This window comes from Caloenas nicobarica, chromosome 7 (assembly GCF_036013445.1).
Source record: "Caloenas nicobarica isolate bCalNic1 chromosome 7, bCalNic1.hap1, whole genome shotgun sequence".
NCBI lineage: Eukaryota > Metazoa > Chordata > Aves > Columbiformes > Columbidae > Caloenas > Caloenas nicobarica.
Genome location: NC_088251.1, coordinates 19,745,273 through 19,764,924, shown reverse-complemented (window position 1 = coordinate 19,764,924; position 19,652 = coordinate 19,745,273). Strand labels below are relative to the sequence as shown.

Sequence of the window (19,652 nt, the reverse complement as noted above, 5' to 3'; positions counted from 1 at the left end):
GCATGTTTGTATCTGTTTTGCGGTGGAGTGTTTTTGTCTTGGTAGGGAGCTTTGAGAGACATTCGAAAAGCCACCAGATTCTTGTCAAAATAATAGTGTCTGCACGTGACTTGGAGTCATACCTCATATAGTTAATAACTGTAGCTACTTGGGGTTTTTTTTATATGTATAATGGATACAAACCAAGAGATGGCAATGTGTTTGGAGGATTTTGTGTTTGTTGTTTTACTATCCTGAGTTGCTATCAGTGGGCACTGTAAGGCTGGTGTTTTCATCTTTGCACTGTTCCTTGGGTTGCAGCAGGTTTTTTGGGGGCTGGTAGAAGTGGCAGCCTTGACTACTTTCTTTACTGACCCTTCATCTAAAGCTGACTTCGGATATCAGTTGAGGAGCGAAAGTACAAGACGCTGTACTAGTTTTCTTACCAGCAGATGGCCTTGCTCCTTGCCTGACATGCAAGAGAGAGATCGGTTTGGCGGGGCCAAACTCCAGGAATGGTGAACACACAGGAGATTGACTTTTTAGTTCCTTTGCAGCTCCACCTTGAAAAAGGTGAAGGTTTTGGAATCAAAGGGAAGTTTTTGATTTATTTATTATGCTGTTTTGATTTTTGTGTTTGGGGTTTTTTTGTTGTTTTGGTTTTTTTCTTGTTATTGTTGTTCTGTGTCCACATATGTACACTGGCCATAGGAAATTGTGTTCAAGATAGCTGCAAAAACACCTGAGAAATAACTTTGGATGCATATGACCTCAGTGTTCTGGCTTTGAGAGTTGCTGAGTTGGAATTTGTGTTCATGCCTTAGCTGGCATCAAATGTTTTCTTCCCCCTCTAGAAGCCCACTTGTACCTATGGAAACTGACTCCATCAGGGTATTATGACCTTACGAATTGCTAAGTTTCTGAGAAGGCTGACTTAATTAGTCTCTCCAGGTGAAGAAAAATTTTTCAAGATGAAATAAAACACAATTGAGGGCCCAGAAAGCCTGTGCATTGCATTGGTCTCATCTCAAAATCTTGAATCCATATTTATATTCCAGAGGGAAAATAATGGGGGTGGGGGGAGGAGGGCTGACCAGGAAGCATAAGATCTGACTTGCTTTCTTCTACTTCTTTCTTTGTTAAATTGTTACAGATTTTTAAATTTTAATTTAAATGTATTGTTCTGGGTTTTTTAAACTTGGTTTAGATTTGTTTTAGTAATTTGTAATTATTTAGCAGTTCTTTTGTACTAAGATTGCACAGTTAGATTAATGCAGTGTAACTTAACCAAAGTAGTTCCATCAAACTTACATTCTCCTTTGACTTACAATACATATTAGAAGATCGTTGTTGCATGGAAGACTTACACTGGGATACCTTAATATGATAAATGCAGGAGCTGTTGAATTTGAGAAGAGTTATGAACTGCTCACTACAATTTTCTTCTTGTTAGCTTTGCATTTTCTTGTCTTGTATATGTTGACTTACTCCTCTGCCTTTAAGTAGCTAGTAAGTTTGCCTTAAAATGTGGATTAGGGGACAAACCTGCTGTATTCAGACAACTTGATTTGGCTGAAAAAGGAAGAAAATAGGAGAGAATGCAGAATAAATGTCTTGGAGATAGTTAAAAGGAAACAAGTTGTTATGTGATTCAGGTTTTGTAAATAACCTGAAGTTTAAAGGGAAGAGCAAAAAAAAAGCTCAAACAATAATCTGGCCAAAAGTAGAGTCCTTTTGTTTCGCTTTCTGTCTGCATTTTGTGTTATTTTGCTTTTCTGTTCTGCCTCTCACCTTCCTCCGGTATGTTCAGAACAACCTAATTTTGGCGTTTGATTCAAGTATTAGACTGTGTAACCCATATTTCATACAGCTCTACTGCACCTCCTTCATCCTTGGATCAAAACCTGTTCATTTCTGTGACTCTTGTCACAAGCATTGGATAACCCCATTGCAAAACAACCAGAGTGCCTTCAGTTCTTAAATCATCAGATCTTACTGAGTGCAGTTTTATGGTGGATGCTTTGCCCTTTGTTTTCCAAATCTTCTGTGAAACTTTAAAATGGTGACCTTGCTCCACCCACCAGCTACACCTTTTGCTCTATGGTCTTGTGGACCAGAAATTATCTGTAACCGCTGTAACTTTTAGCTGGTTTGTTGTAGGTGATAGACTGGATTCTGACAGTTCAAGGTTGCCCTTCTCCCTTTTTCAGACACTACTTATAATCACTTGGCTTAGTGGTATAGTGGGAGGTTCTTGGTCAGATGACATGGTAGCAAAGCACTGTATTGGCCTAAACAAGCCGTTCTGCGGGTAGAGAAGCAGATACAACAGCACAGAAGGGGGAAAGCAGTGTGTGACTGGAGAGGTTTATGAACACTTTGTGGTGTGTCTTTTTTTGTAAGGGTGCTGCATGGTGTTACATTAAATCAGATTAGAGAGTTCTGGCATGCAGCATGTTCCTCTTAGAAGTAACAGTGATCTGATAAACAGGCCTGTGGAGCTATTATGTTAGCGTTTATCTAAAAAAAACCCAACAACAAAGCAACCTGGAAACAAACAAGAAAAAAAACACAGAATGGAACTAAACAGAACAGAAACCAAAACTCGTAGCAAGTCACTTGTACCCTCTAGCAAGTCTCCTCCAGAGAATGTGTAAAAGGAGAATTGGGAATAGTCCTTCTCAGTCTAAAGGAAAGTTAAAACAGATGTGTGTCCTTTCTCTTGCAATTCAATTTCTTGACACAACCCTGGATCCATGCTTTTGTTCAACAGACCCAGTTTGATGACGTCAATACATTCTTCACAGCAGGAAAAAAAATCATTTTTAAAATAAACCGAGCATTTCCTTAGACTGGAAAAGCAAATTGGCTGGATGCCTTGTGGCTCCTACAGCCAATCACTATAACCTTACCATAAATGTAGATGTGTTTCTATCTTAGGGTTGATTATTGACTTTATTTTAGCCATGGAACTATCCTGTCTCAGCCTTCTGTGTGTGCACACTACCAGTGAGTGCTGAGATCCTGAATGATGCATTATTTAGTAAATATTTTGCACATCAGATGGGCTCACTTAAAATTTGACTTTGTGACTGGATATATTGTAAATGTATCTCTTTGAAATGTTTTGTAGAGCTCTGTCTTCATCCAGAACTTGCAGCAGGCAGCTTATCTTCAGAGGTTGGCTGGTGCTTTTTTATATTTTTTTTCAGGTTAATTGCTCTTAATTGTTTTTTGAGGATTGTATTACTAATATTTGGATTATCCTTTATGCTTGCAAAGCTTGGTGCAAAGCAAATGCTAATAATCAAATGTGTAACAGATGAACTGTAAAAGCTCTTGAGATATCTTGAGGGTCTCTTCCAACCAAAATTATTCTATAATGTGCTAGGGTGCCTAGATGTTCTCCAGAGGTGAGTGAGGAAGTGTTCAAAACTTTTCCCTTCAGGCACTGCCTGGACAGAGCATGGCTGATTTAGTTTGCAAGTGGTGTTAATTCCTTGCAATTGTGATTTAAACTCAAGGCTGAGTCTTAGTACTGAGGATGAGCAAGGAAAGACCTGCAGAGAAATGTTAGAAGTTAAACGGTAAATGTGAGTAGGAGGAGGTCTTTAGTTTTGCTTTTAACCTTTGATCTGAAGATGGCAGTAACAGATGGTTTTATTTCTGACATTAAGTGACATCCAAATAGTCACCCTTTGAGAAAAATAGGCTTTCATAATAATTTTAAAGTTAACTAAGACAAATTTTATTAAAAGTAGTGGTGGTGGGGAGGAGAAGCTAAAGGAAACGTTTTGAAAGATCTTAGCATACTGTAGTTGATCAGAATTTCTGAAATTGCCTTTCGGGATTTAGTTCTACTGGTTTGCTTTTTTCTGTCATGCTCCTGGTTCTGGGATATCATCTGACGAGTGAGACTAGCACACTTGGATAAAGCCATGCCTTGTGGCTGAGACTCCAAACTCTCTTTTTGTGGTGGTGGTGGTGGTGTTGTTGTTTGGTTGTGGTTTGTTTTTGGTAGTTTGTTTTTTTGTTTTTTGTTTTTTTTTTCATAGATACATTGCTGAACCTTTCAAGGTCGTTGGACAGGGGAGGGGGTAGGGAGGAAGGACAGTGAAGTGAAAAGTTTTATCCCTCCCACTAACGTCTCAGATGCAGTTCAGTATCCTCTGCAACATCAAGCATTCTTCAGAGCGAGAACAGGATGCAGTGATCTCACTCTGAGGGTTTGTCTCCTGGGCACTGTTGTGCACTTTTAACCAGGGTTTGTGCTTCAGGTAGACAATCAAGAGAGAAATTCTAGCAGAGAGGGGCTGTTGTGGTAGGAGCAAGGCTCAGAGGTGGTGGGGCTGTCGCTGTTCCCTGCCTTCACTTACTCACCCACTTCTACCACACATCTGCTCAAACAGACGAGACCAGGGTAACTCATGCAGCTACAGGAGTGAGTCATATTTTCTCTGTTCTGCTGCACAGCCCGCTGCATAGTCAAGCTTTTATGAGCATGAAGCAAATTAAATGAGTATGTGGCACAGACTGATTCATATTTCTATCAAAAAGCAGTTGATTGTTTTCTGCCAGTGGTTCCCATCAGCAATTAAATGATGGGCTTAGGAAGGTGTTCATCTCCAGGGGTGGTCATGATACAAGAATACATTGATGTTTACTGTGTGAAGCAGTCTGTTAAGTTCCCAGATAAGATGTTAGTGGCATTTTTCAGCTGAATCATTTCTCAAATTCTTCTTTGAAGCCAAGTATTTCAGAAGAGGCATCCTTTCTGCACTCCGTGGTAGCTGCTTCTCCTGCTGTCAGCCAGCTCACGCAGGAACCGGTGATGGGATGGGGAACTGCAGGAGGATGAACAGCAGAATGTATCTTTCTGGTTGTTGGGATGGGCAGGAGAGTTTGGCACAGGCCACAGCTTTAACAGCCACAGGTTTCTCATGTGTTTCTCCCTGCTTGGGGGATGCTCAGAAAACCCCTTGTCTGGAGGCAGCCTGCTGAGACGAGAGCAGTTCCTCAGTTCCGTGTGAGAAATGAAGAGGGACCCGCATCCCTTTGCTGTAATAGTGTAAGGTCATTCTCTTACTTTCTCAAAGTAAAGGTTTTGGACCAGATTCTCGGGTCTTATTGAATCACTTCAGTGAGCCGTGATTTCACTTGAGATCAATGGTAATTTTGATGTTGTCTTGAAGGAAGCTAAGATTTTGCTACACGTGCATAAAGCAGATGTAAAGATACGTTATATCAGTAACTGGGGACTTCCTCCAGGAGGCAGGGCTGGCCACCAGCTCCTTCTCCATCAGCCCCCGAAGAGGCAGCATGTTCTGCCCTGCAACTCCCACATGGCAGAGCCTGGAGCATCCTGGCTTGGTGCAGCTAAGGGCTGTTACTATGCGAAGCTTGTTCTTTGCTCTCCCAGCTGCTGTTTCACTGTTCATGTGTGGTCTGGTACTAAACCCATGAACTTTCTTTTCAAGGGGCCTACCTGAAAAAGAGGATCTGACGAAAACAAATCTACAGAATAACTATAAATTATTAAAATCAAGGTAACAGGGAAGGTTTAGTCCTCATGAAAATAATAGCTTGTATTGTGTAAGCAGAAAAAACCAGAAAACAGATATTAGTAATTTTTCCCAAGTGTGGCTGTCACCTGTTCGACTGAATCCATTTTTCTGAGGAGGCTTGGCCATTTGCAGTGCAAATGGTGCTGAGTTATTAATGCGATAAAATACTATATCAGCACTGTTGTATTTGAATACAATTCAGAAAGGGGTGCATGTTTATGCTGAAGACCTGCTAATGGCATAATTTTTCCTTTTATTAAACATTGTGTTCATGCTGTGTAACACTGACTAATCAGAGTGGAGAGGAAAGATTTATATTATGTTGAAGGGGACTGAGCACTTGACCTTGTAAGTGAATTCCCAGAGCCACCTAAATACAATGCAGTAACAGGCTCTAATTAGGAAACTAAAAGAGTTGTATGTAGTTGTGGTATCCTGTCGTGGAAACTATCCATGCATTTTCAAGATCCTTGGGCAACAGTGTCTTGCAGCAGTGAAAGGAGTTACTATGTCTTTTCCAGAAGTTACTAGCAAGGAACCGAAAGAGAAACCTGGGGCGTACTTACAGGACTGACAACATGGTAGAAACTGTAATTCAGAGACAGAGATACAGAGAATCTTGTCTTTTATTTACTGCTGTTACTGACTTAAAAGAACAAAACATGAATAGGGAGGCTTTAGCATTTTCTGCCTGTAGGTACTTGGGATATTCTTGAAGTCCTGAAAACCGCAGTGAGACCGGGCAGATGTGGAATGGAGAGCTGTGCGCAGTGAGAGCTGTGTCTGTACCACTACTGACAGGCACACTGTATGTGTGCGTGTAATACAGAACAGTATCTGTGATCTTATTGTCGTTAAGAAATGGATCAAAAAGCAACTGAAGTTGGTGAACTCTCCAGCTGGGTTATAGGCAGATGAGAGTCCTGACAGTTTTCATCCCCCATGTGGCCAGTGGTACAACAATTGGTCTTGAAATGGACTGGAATGAGCAAAAGCTTTGCAGAATTCCATGGATTTTCCTTATTTCTGAAGGATGGGCAAGTAACACACATTGAGTGGGGAAAAGAAAAAAGACCCTACAGTTGTCTAGAAAATGCTGGCACACTTTCAGAAAACTAACCGAATTATTAAACAAAAATAACATGTTATCTGTACTTTTCCATAGTTCTTATGACTGTCTGTAAGAAAGAGGAAGAAGAAACTACCTTGCATAACTAAGATGCATCTGCAAAGCAAAGACAAAAAACCTGCCAGCTTCAGTCTTGAGCATCTTTTGGGGAGAGATTTATAAACTGAATGTGCTAGAGCTTGGGTAATAACTGTGTGTTAAGTTCCTTCTGGCTAAGTGACCAACCATTGCCAGCTGTCAGTCTCCTGGAGCACCACAGTAGAAAACAGAAGGGTTTTCCAGGCCCAAGCAGCAGCTGGGATGTGTGCAGGAAGGTGTGAGAGGGACAGGCTGACACTGCACACAGGGCAGAGCAGAGCACCAGAGAAGTCCTGTCCTTCCTGCAACCTGTGTGAGTTAAGCACCACTTTGCTGCGTGTGTTTGTCGACACCTTGTTTTCATCAACCAAAACGACATTCAGCAAAAGTGCGATGGATGGGGGTAGGGATTCTTTTGCACAGATCAGAGGTGCAAAGAGTTTTCTCAAGGCTTCACATTATATACAGGATTCTGCTGGAGAGGACTCTGTTTTATCCTAGATCTGTAATGTAGATTGTAGCAAGTTGTAAAAACACATACACACACTTTATCTGTAACATTTATTTGTACCTTATGCTGTTCAGATCACTGCTAAAGGCATTAAGGTGCCTAGCCAACGATGTGCATGGAAGATCCCACAGAATTGCACCCACTCAGTGGTGATTTCCCTGTACTGATGTGCTGTGGGACTTCAGCTACACAGTTCTCATGCTACTCTGCATAGGTCGATTCTGCATTCACCTTATTTTTAATTATTTCTTGTTTTAGAAAGTGAAAGGCTTTAGAGGTCTTTTAAAACTAAGTTTGTAATATTTCTCATTAAAAGTTTGGCAGTAAATCATTTTTATAAAACCTTATTCATCAGCATTTATAATCTCCTTTCTTTTTTTATTATTTGGAATTCTATATTGGCAGCTGCAATAGTTTGGCTTAAAGAGGTGTGTTCATCTGATGAGTTCGTAATTAGCTACTTCTTGCCATTGAAGCTTGAAATTTTTGTTTAGCTGCCTTTCTTCCTGTTTTGGGAAAACCCTTTAAGCATTTTTAAGGACTAATGAAAATAAGCACTAATTGTTCTGGAGGCACTTTGACCTGGTTCTCTCCGACACCTGGATGGGTTCAGACTATCCCAACCTGCTGCACTGTGCATGTCCAACTTTACTGCTGGCTCTTTTAGCACCTTCCTGCAATGGAGTTGAAATAGAAAACCCCAAACTGTTTGCAATCCTTTGAATTGACATCTGACTTCTTCTTGGTACAGAAAATGCAGGTGTACTAAGTATGTCTGCATTCACCACATTATTTTTGATAATTACATGTAACATAATATATTTCCATATAATACCATGCCAATTCCAAAAGTAAGTTTCCTTTTGATCCTAAGTTATTTTTTTAAAGTACACATTCCCTTTAGTCACACAGGTTGTAGATTTCCTCTTGTATTTTTTGTGTGTTCTTCAGTTTATTGCCATGTAATGCTCATTCCTTCACTGTGATACAGTAGTTCTCATGTAGGTTTAAAGAAAGAGTTCAGCTGTGCTCTCAGGAGTTATTTGTTTATGGGTTGTGCTGAGTGGCTCATACAGAAGATGAGGAAGTTGCAGCAGGGCCATGTCTCCTTGTCCTGCCCAGCAGCGACACCAAACTGCTCCAAGTGCACTGAGCCCAGGTGCCTGGACAAAGGGGATGGAGACCAGGGCTGGACCACCTGGAGAGGCAAAATCTGCTTGATGGCATTTGTGGGTAGAAGTGCTCCACAGTTTGTCATCGTCCAGAGTCCACAGACAAGGGAGCTGTGTCAGTCGCAAAAAGTGAAACCCTGGCACTACAGAAAATTATTAAATTCGGTAGCGAAAGAAATTACCCTGTAGAGGCCCTTTTCCTTGCTTTTACTGGAGGGTCAACCAAATTGGCTGATATAGGCACCTGAGCTTGTGAAGCTGTGGGATATAACTAGGCATGCGGAATCCACAGGTTTACTCTGTAAGAGCCTTATGAAACCTGCTTCCAGCAAATTTCTCTGATGGGAGTGATCAGATTTCTCATAGTGTACAAGCTCACCTTGAAGCCTTTCTTTTGGTGAGACAACAACAGAGCAACCACTTCCAGAAATGTGGTGGGAACTTGGTGTCCTCGTTGCTGTCAGTTGGTTGAGGGGTTATTGTAGAGGAAGGAGCCCCGTGCTCTGCCTGCCCCACGCACACACCACACAGGTCTGGCTTTCTTAGGAGTACAGGGCTTGTTTTTCACAGTGACATGGTGGGAAGATTTTATTTACATTTTGACAAATTTAGATAGCATGTTACTAGAGTGGTTCTGGTAATTGTCTGGGGGAATCTGTCTCTCTTAGCACATCTTAGGAGATGTGCCAATGTAACATCATCATGAGGCCTTGTCTACAGTGTCATTTAGGGCAGATATGTCTGCGTGAACTGTGAACAAGTTACTGAGGTACTGCTAAGAGTTTACACACAGTGGGACAGAGCTCAGCCTTGCCAGTAGCCTGGAGGCTTATCCAGGATCTCTGGTGGATTTACAGCTCTTAGTATGAAGACAGTGTTCCTTTGACTATGTTTCTGATATATTTGATGTTTTCTTTCCAAAATTCGACATGTCTACACCAGCTGGAGTGTGAGCTATGGGTGCTGCCTTGCAGATAAAATGTAGAGCTTATTTCCACAAAAAATGATGGAGGGGCACTCTATCACCAAAACTATGTGTTTAAATTAGGTAAATTTATGGAGGAAAAATCTGTCCACATCTATTATGCATGATGATAGAGGTACCAAGTCCTGTCTCAAGAAATCGTTATGCTGCACATAAGGAAGCAGAAAAGATATGGAAAGAAAATTATCACTGTAGGCATCCCATTTCTTTCCTAAGCATCCGCTATCAGGAAATCTCAGAGACAGGATACTGAGCTAGATGGATGTCAGCCTCATCCAGCAGGGCTCATTCTTATGTTCTGTTTATTTATCTAAGAAGGATGAGAAGGGAAGCCATTAGTTCATTTTTACTTTGAATACATTCCTTTGATTTTGAATGAGAAATAACTTTACCACATTACCGTGGAGGAAGAAACCTCATCAAGAAGATGAAGGAAGGTTGTGAATTAACATGCTTCATCACCCTACTCAAGGGGCCCAGGAGGCAAACACTGTATCATCTAGCTCTTGAACAGCACTGGCAAAACTATTTTCCAAACTTTTTAGGTTGAAAACTGCCATATTCTAGAATGATTAGAGATATTTTGTCTTAGTTGTTAGAGACCAGTGCAAGAACCTGACAATCATAGAGAAAGCCAGTCTATGGGTCTGACAGCTTATGGTTGATCTGACACTTTACAGATGCATACTGTGTGACAGCTGCAATGAATCAGGTTATTAGAGGGACTTTCTGCTCCCTAAAGCTTATTTATTCCTGTCTTTCTCAAAATGGTGGAGGGGGGTGAGAAATCTGATCACTCCCATCAGAGAAATTTGCTGGAAGCAGGTTTCATAAGGCTACTACTTACAGATTAAACCTGTGGATTCTGCATGCCTAGTTATATCCCACAGCTTCACAAGCTCAGGTGCCTATATCAGCCAATTTGGTTGACCCTCCAGTAAAAGCAAGGAAAAGGGCCTCTACAGGGTAATTTCTTTCGCTACCGAATTTAATAATTTTCTGTAGTGCCAGAGTTTCACTTTTTGCGACTGACACAGCTTCCTTGTCTGTGGACTCTGGACAATGACAAACTGTGCAGGGGAAGTATAAAGCCTATCAATGAGATAGAGGAGAGGGCCTGGAGCCAGACAAACCAAAACATTTAGAAATTCTGCTAATGTTACCAAGATGAAAGGAATCCCCAAATAAAAAGGAGCCAGGGACATATTTAGCAGAGCTTCATTCCTAAACAGCCAATTGGATGTAGGCAGGAAGGTCTCCACACATGTCTCAGAAGTTTTCCCTTATAAAGTAATGGCTTGTCATGTTATAAGCAAAGGGGTTACTTTATTCCCAGTTTCCTATAGCAGTTGGGATAAGACTGCAGCTTCTGCCCTCCTTTACCAAAAAGGTATGGCATCTACAAACTGGTGTGCGGCTTCTGAGCTGGCATTCTTCAGGCCAGCTGAAGCCCGTTTCCTAGGCATGGTGGCTGTACAGCTCCTGCTGCTGTGGAGTCCTAGAACACATTTTTGTGTCTGTATGACAATCTTCTCAAGTTACCAAAAATCAAAGAACTTGTCTTAAGGAACATGTAGTTAAGAGTTTCCACTGATATCTGGAAAGATCCTTGAAGTCAATAGGGAAGTTCCCAGTCTGCATGAGAGCTTTTCTATTATCACTATAAAGAGATCAGGCAAAAGGGTATGAAAGAAAGAGGCAAAACTACTTTTTCTCCTTATTTTCCTTTCTCTGAACATACTCCAGACATACTCCTGTGAAGGAGACTGCAAAAGGGTTTAGTATGGACAAACAGAACTGTTCTCAGGGGAAGCCAAATAAAAAGCATAAGTTTTGGCTATGGATATGATGAAAGAACTAGAACCTTGATATAGACGCACTAGGCAAATTGCACTGTGGCAGTTTCTATACAAATAAGTGAGATAAGTACTGAAAGACAGGCAGCAGAAAGTAGTGATGGGAAGTGGCCTCTAGAGGGGAAGCTAAGCTACTTTCAGGAATGGTGTTGTGTTATTTTTCTTGAAAAAAAAATATATATATTTGAGCTAAGCTGGTATGTGTCCATAGCTACAGAGGAAGGTTCATACATTTGATCACCAGCATTTAGGCTTGGTTCTCAGAAGACTCATTCTGTTCAGTTCTCTTTAGGCTCTTATTACTGTCTCATGCCAAGTACATTCTTGCTTTCCCCCCATCCCTCTGGCAATGACTTATATTGCTGAGAAGAAAGGTGTAAACTACTAATGTCATTTTTTTCCCGTGTGTTTCTATCTGTAGTTATATCTGTGTGATCATAACTTGAGCATAGAATCACTAAAAAGAAAAGAAATACATATATTCTTTGATGTCAGTTGAACTGGACTGACCCAATTTCCTTGCACAGTTCACCTGTTTCCTTCCTACCCTGGGACCACCAAGTAATGCCCTAGAGAGAATCTCCCTGCTGAATGCTGGTTCTCCTTTGTGTGCTGGAGGCACGACTGTGCAGCATCTCTATATTTTTCCTGTGCTGTTCCTGTGTATCCATCACTGCTGCTCAGTCAGCCTCAGGGCTTACTTCTCCCTTCCAGTCTTCATAGCCCTGTCTCTAACAAATATCCTTCATATGGTAGGTCCCTCCAAACAACGGTGTTTCCTCTTTTTTGCTGTATTGCCTGCTCTGGATAAGACTCTGTGTCAGCTGTATCTTTTTCATGAGCACCCTGAGAGCTAGGATTCCCACATCTTTGGTGCCCATGACAGGCAAGGGGATGTGTGGTTGCCACCCAAATAATCATTCCTCAAAGCAGCCAAGGGGCTGCTGCTGCCATGATTGCCACCACCAGTAATTGTTGTACACACCAGGCTAAGTTTACAGTTGTTGTGACGAAGCTTAACAGAGATACGAGGGTGTCTGTGGTATCTGCGTGGCCACTGGCTCTTATAATATACACAGAGGTCTTTTGTGCAAAACTGTTGCCTGTATTTATAGCAATGCTTAGGTGCCGTGTGAATGGTTTACCAGTTCTGCTAAGGGTTGTTTACTTGGCTCTGAAATCTCATATTTGCTGTATCTGCTATGGCATCATAACCAGTAAGGTTTTTTTGAGAGTGTGAACCTCTTCTCAATAGCGTGAAGACTTTGGATTCTTTTGGATCTTTGTCCCAGTCTTGGTATTTCCAATGAGTAGTAGTAGATGATGCTTCTGAAAACCTTGGATTATGTTTCCTCCAATCTAGGAGGTAATCAATGTTTGTATCAAAACCAGGCATGACATTGCAATGAAGGGTTCTGCTATGTGAAATTCTGCCTCCCCTTGATCTGAGTTTGCTTATCTAATATCATATGTTCTATATGAGGTACATAATTTTTCTCAGCTATGTTTTTGAGTGTTGCTTGAAAACAAATAATTTGGTTTTGGCTGTCATTTGAGTGTCAGTTGGAGATATGCAAAAAAGGATCTGTTTAAGTTGCTTACCTTGGTGGGTTTTTCTTTTTCTTTTTTTTTTTTTTTTAAAAAAATATCTCTTATCTTTTGCCTTGTTGCTAGAAATGAAATAATAAATAGTTCTTGCATGGCTCATGCTCCAGCACTTGTTAGCTTCCGTTTCTGGCCCTCAAAGGCAGTTACATTCCTTAAAAGTTCCTTTCCTTAAAAGTTAAATTCCTTTTGGTCTTCAGTCCATAATTCTGCCTATCTATTATCTCTACTAGTGGCCTAATCCTTAAATCTCTACATCAGAAAAACTCCCACTGTGGTTTTATGGGAGATTTTCTTGGATTAAGACTACTCAATTAAGCAGCAAACACATGATGCCCCTCCCGACTGTAACAAGACTCACAAAGCAAAGACCTCACTTGGATTCTCACATCTTTCTTGGCTTGTGTACGTAGAGCAGTTTCGAATTTGTAATGGTTTAGTATCGCAGTTTAGAGATGGTCATTTCTGATGTTTAGTACAAACTTAATGACAAAATATTGTTGCCGATGAAAGGGCTGCTTCGCTAGAATCAGCCTGTCCAGAAAACAGCTGGCTATGGCTGTAAAAGTCCAGTCCTGTGCTGAAAATAACTTGTACAGTGAGAACCTTTGCTTTATTTGCTAAAAATATGTTCAATGGAAAAGCTTGATGGGGGTTATAAAATTGAACTACTTTATTACGAACAACTTGAGATGAGTTTACCACAGTCCAGACTTGTGGCCATCAGTGGAGTAGCATTACGGTGAAGTTGGCCCACAGCTCTTAGGGTTTTGAAAATAAGCCAACAGAAAAGTAGATTCTAACCCATTGCAATCCAGAGGAGGTCATAACAATCTTTTAACATAACATTTTCACAACCTTCAAAGGCTTCACTGTGAACCCTATACAAGAGCTGTATTTTTTCACTACCCTGAAGCCAATGGGCAATATTTAGCACACCAGCAAAATGCCAAGCTTTTAAAGAGTCTTTGTAGCAAAATTCAGCAGCTGTTTATCTTGCCAGAAATATTTTCATTGTTTTCATCAAAATCTTTAATCAAAGCAAAGTGTTTCTTTAAAAACACCTTCCCTATTATAAATGACTGCTCTTCCAATTTCTCATTCTGCCTCTTGGATGTTACTATGGAGGCCTGGACCTCTCTTGTTTGAACACAAACTTCTCCTGCCAGAGGATCTCTGTTGTGAACTCACTGTCTCACTGTATTTTAGCAACTCTCCTAAAGTTTTAAAGTGTTTATCTTACACAGCTGAAAGTCTCCTCCTGTTTCATGAGCTCTACGCTGGAATGCAGTGGAAGAGACCCAGGGTCTGTGGCCACCCAGATTAGAGGTTTTTGTAGTAAGGTCCCTATATGGTTCTGTTAGAGACTTCAGCTCTGTCTCTCTCTGTCTCTGTTCCTTGTTTGGGAGCTAGTGGGAGGAGAAGAGCTGAAGGGGCTATATAATCTCAGAGTTTTCAGATACAGAGTGCACCATCCCAGAGCAGCTATCCCCAGCCAGGCACTGTCAGGGTAAGTGGCATTGAACCAATAGCGTGATTTACAGTTTGCTGGGGGACTTCAATTAAATAATGTCAAAAGGAAGTTATTCAGGAGGATGTAATGTCACGTCATAGTTTGCTTATGCATACTTATAAGGATTGAATTGATAAAATGCTTGTAGTGTCTATGCTGAGGTGTCTTTATTTCATAGAGCTTCTGAAAGGGAAATAAAAGTTCTACCTGATGATTTGCTGATTCCACCAGCATTCCAGAAACTGTATAAAGACACAGTCTGTGTAATGTCACAGCTGAAATTATAGCTATAATCATGTTTAAATGAACCTGTGTGACCCTGGGGTGTTAGTTTTGGAAAGAACAGAGTTCCTGAATGGGTGAATTCGCTCACTGTGTGGTAGGGTTTCTCAGCAGGTTTGCTTCAGTGCTCTTAACTCAGTGTAAGGTGATATGAATGTTTTGGGGAATGTGACTGTAACAAGAGCTAGAAGTGTGCAAAATAGCAGTGTCTAGTAGGATACAATGATGATGTGTGCATATTCAGCCTTGCGTCTATGTGTATGAAACTACTGTTCTGCAGAATGCCAAACATTTCATTAAGGAACAGGCTACACTATTTATTGTGGGGCTGGAATTCCCTTAATAGATTATTGTGGAGATTGGTGAAGTAATTGGTTATCTTTAGATGTTAAGCAGATAGAAGAAAGAGGCTAAATAGTGTATTAATTACCTGGGAGAAAAAAAAATCTACTTTATTCCACAGTGCTGAGTAGCATTTGCTGCTGTAAGGTGTTAATACTGCATGCCATGGCAGTCCTGAGCTGTAACTCACTGGCTGGCAGCAGAGAGCCCTGCCTGAAAACATTCAGCTTTGATTTTTCAAGTTTTTGTGCTTTGTTACTAAATATGGTTTTCATTTAGAGTCCACTAAGCTCAGAAATTTAGCCTTTCCTGCCCCCTTCTTTCCCCTCCCCCAAGTGATTTTTGGCATTGCATTAGCTGCATTGGTTTGAGCAAACCCTCTGACCTCCAACTCTGTTCCAAAAACAGACGCCTGAGAAGCCTATTTCCTAATTAGGAAATGGTTTGTCCAAACCAGTCTGTTCATTCATGTTAGATAAGAATTGTACTCCATTCAGTAAATGTTTGAATATAAAGAGACTGATTTCCCTGGAGTTTAATAAATGCAAAAATTGCAACCTACTTTCCTTTCCCTATAATAATGATAAAAAATCTGGAATACATCAAGTCAGGATTTCCCTGTCCTTGTCTTCTCCTGGGAGCTATACCCTCACAATCTGCAGGAGCAGGGCTGCAGCCATGTCTCCTGGCTGCCTGGCTGGCAAGAGGCAGAGGGTCTCGAATGAAAGATTTGGGAGAACTGTCCGTGTTCCTTCATCTGCTGTAGAGGCTGAACAGGTTGTGGGCTGCCCTGCTCGTTGGCCATGGCTCTTGCTGATCCCCTTCCCACTTTGCCCTGTGCTTCCAGTATTCCTGTGGCAGAAGGTTTTGGAGCCCGTGCGGAGCCAGCTGGTCTGGGGATGACAGCTGGCTCCTTTAGCTATTAACACGCTGCAGTTTGTTGAACACTTCATGGAAGCCCAGGCGCAGACCTAGCCAAGTGATTCCCTGCCACGCTATAAATTGCAAGCAAATAGTTCTTCTTGAGTTCTGGTATTCCATGCTTATTTCTGTAATTAACTTTAATACAAAGCCTTCAAAACATTTTTATTACCCATATTATCTCCCTGTTGTCAGAGGAGGAAAACAGTTTCTTTTTACTAAGACAAGGAGCCAAAATAAATTACTCTGCCACTCTACAAATGCAGTTCATTAGCTACTTTGAAATGATGATGGACCATATGCTATGGCCTGTTTTTAAAACACATACTGTCCCTGACTTCATTTTAAAGGCGGGTTATTTTTTCTGACTGACTGGGGGAGGGCTGGAAAAGGAGCTTTTTTTTTTTCTTTTTAATCGAGAGCATTTCTTTTCTTGTAAAAGGTTAAATATAAACTTGATTTGCCATCTTGACCTCATGGGTTAATATCTGTGTCAGGAAAACACCACTGGTACATGCCTAGTTTTTAACGTGGTTTGTCTGTGGGAAGCCCAAGACTAGATGGGGAAGACTGAAGTGTCAGGCTTTTATCAGGGTGACAGAAAAGTGGGGGAAGTTGTGCTGAATCCAATGCAAAGGGATCTTTGTTTTTGCAGCTGTCAGTCCAGCATTCCCTTTTATCTCCCACCCACCCCCAGATGTGGATTTCTGTGACCAAATTTAGATAAACATTTGCAGCTCCCTGATCTGTCTGCCCATGCCGCAGGACTGGAAGTCTCCTCTGGAATCCCCTGGATAATCTCTAGTGCATACAGCCCTCCAGCAGATGTGGTTGAAACCTCTTGTGCTTTCAACAGGCAGTTTGTTCCACCGGATGGCCCCACAGGCCTTGTGATTGCTGAACCGGAGCCATACCTCTCTCTGCTGGGTCTTGGTTCCTTTCATACAACCATCTCTTTCTTCAAGGGTGGAGCTGCTACCTGAGTATGCTTTTATTAAAAATTCTTTTCCTGCTGTTTTCATAGGACCGTTTTCTGCTTGGAGGACCTGAGGACGTTGACATAGAAGATGTGTGAGGAAGAGGACAGCACTGCCCTTGTTTGTGACAATGGGTCAGGGCTCTGTAAAGCTGGCTTCGCTGGGGATGATGCTCCCAGAGCAGTTTTCCCTTCCATTGTGGGTCGTCCCAGGCACCAGGTGATGAGCCACTTCGGTTTTTCCATACTGCGCTTGTAGAAGGCTTTGCTGCTCCATCTCCAGCTTTCCACCCCAGAGCCACTTTTTCCTGTGTCTGGGGCTAGCCCAGACCTGGATGATCTGTGTAACATAGTATTTCCAGGCAAAATGAGTCTAGCAGTGCACCCACCTGAGTCAAAGCAGGTTACTTGCCTTGTGAGAGGAGTCCTAAAATTTTTCACTCCCTTCTATGTCCTGTTCTCCCTGTCCCTTAATTTTAGATTACCAAGAGAATTTGGTGAGTAAATCTAGTTTAAAAAAATCACAAAAGCCCAGCACAGAAGTATCTGGACATATTGACTGCTCTAAAAGCTGATGATAGGTGATGTGTGGAAAACTAAAGGAGAAAGGAGAAGTTTTCAGTCAGCTTCCTATTAACCTTCCCGACCTTATTCATTCAGCTGTATCACAAATGGGCTCCTGTCTACAGTTGAGTTTCTTTAGCTTCAAGGTTTACATTTGAGTATATGATGCATTCCAGTCAATTTTAATAGTTTGCAAAATACATATGTTATCTGAGCTGTTAAGTATAGAGAGTTTCTGAGCCAGATCATCATTAGCATGAACTAGACCAGCTTGGCTAGGCCACATCAGACTAATCCTTCTAATTAGTAGTTCCATGTTATTGCTTCTATGCTATCTAAGGACCTGGTGAAATTGATAGTGGTAAACTGGTTGTAAGATGTGGCACTTTATATACCCAGTAAATACATTTTAAGCTCTTCAGGGCAGAGTAAATGTATGCCTAATTGAGGCCTGTGGGCATTAACACCATTTAAAAAAAAATTCAAATACCAGCTTCTGTAGATAATGTGAATGATATTAATTGCTCAAAAGTAAGCCACAGTCACAGCGGAAACAAATACAGCAGGTTTCTAGAACCTTTCTTTCCTGATCATGTATCACATGCCCTGAAGGATCTTCCCATCATAAATTGCAAATCCAGTTTGCCTGTTTCTAAGACAGGGCAGTAAGAGATGCAAAGGTTTAAAGGGTGTAATGACTAAGTTCTGATGAGAGTATTATGCACGCAGAGCATCCTACTATATACTATTTTTTTTCCCAGTATTTCTAACTTTGACATAGATATTACTGTATATCCAGAGTAGTTTCCAGCTTCTGATCCATGGACCACTTCTACAGGATCCATGATATGCCTGTATCAAGAAGCCCATACCAATACATTTAAATCATTTGGCTCTAATGGCAATATTATAGTGTTCAAAAAGAAGAATAACAAAATGTTGCAATTTAAACTTTGAGAAATGTGTGTATTGCTCCATCTTGACCTTTAGATGGCACAATGTCACTTTCTGCTTTTACTCTATTTTATAGTTTAGCAAACAGTTCATCCCTAAATAATAGTGAACATTAAAACAATAGTATTTTCCCAGTTTATCTTGATGAATTTAATATTGTACTTGTGCTGTTTACTTAAACTGTAGTGGAAACATGAACTCCAGAGGCTTAAGTGAACTAAACATTTAATTTTGGAAATTAAAGAACAAAGAGTAATTCTCCATTCATTAGTATTCATATTTTGTAGTTAGTATCGCTGGCAGTTGGATGTATTTCACAGCTAATGTTCTAACTACTTCTCATTGAGACACTAACTCTATTTCTGTTATTTTATAGGGTGTGATGGTTGGTATGGGTCAAAAAGACAGCTACGTAGGTGACGAGGCCCAAAGTAAGAGAGGAATCCTGACCTTGAAATATCCCATAGAACATGGCATCATTACAAACTGGGATGACATGGAGAAGGTATTTCAGCTTTGAAAAGTTGATATGTATAACTGGTAAACAGAACTGCTGAAATCAAATGTTTACAGAATATCCACTAAATTTTGGATGGAAGCATCCTGCTACTGTGTATGGTTTAATGAGAATCTTGGTAACAGTAAAGGCTAACTTACATCTAAAGCTGAAGTATCACTAGGAGTACATCAAATTAGTTATCGGGAGTTATTTCACTCCAGTCTGATCTTATACATCTTTGCTACTGGAGGGGAGGGGAAAAAAAAAAGAAAAAAGAAATAAAAGTAATTTCCTCAATTTTCTAGTAAGAAAATGGAATTGAAGAAGGTTTCTGCAAAAATGCAAAGCATGTATGAAATATTGATGTGAAGGGCACTGTTTACACACATAATTTTTAACGCTTCGAAGATTAGCAATGTTGCAGTGCTGTGCATTCATTTCAGAGCCAGTGTTTCAATAAAAGATTTCCAGTCATAGCCTGTTGGTGTAATTTCTAAGATGGTATCTCTGTTCAGTGTTGTGCTGTGGAAATAGGGCTATATCAAACAGCTGGGACACCACAACACACTGCAAGTGTGTGGAGCCACACAGGACTTAGTGACTCTCATAGCATTGTAAGTTTTCCTTGGAAAGACAGCAAAAACCTTTCAGATGACTGATATATTGACCTGCCTCTAGTCACCAACAGCTTGAGAACAAGCTTAGAAAAACTTTTTGGCCTT

General features: G+C 40.9%; 1 protein-coding gene across 2 annotated transcripts in view; it reads left to right on the top strand.

Moving 5' to 3' along the window:
* Window positions 1–19,652, top strand: part of ACTA2 (actin alpha 2, smooth muscle) — a 51,790-nt gene that overhangs the window by 26,822 nt on the left and 5,316 nt on the right. The window contains exons 1-3 of one of the 2 annotated variants that reach the window (XM_065639498.1): window positions 14,339–14,389; window positions 16,962–17,133; window positions 18,808–18,936. In XM_065639498.1, coding sequence (XP_065495570.1) covers window positions 17,005–17,133; window positions 18,808–18,936 — 258 coding nt within the window. In that variant the 5' untranslated portion in view covers window positions 14,339–14,389; window positions 16,962–17,004. Of the gene's footprint in view, window positions 1–14,338; window positions 14,390–16,961; window positions 17,134–18,807; window positions 18,937–19,652 lie in introns of those variants that run through there. The other variant, XM_065639499.1, reaches the window with a different exon arrangement.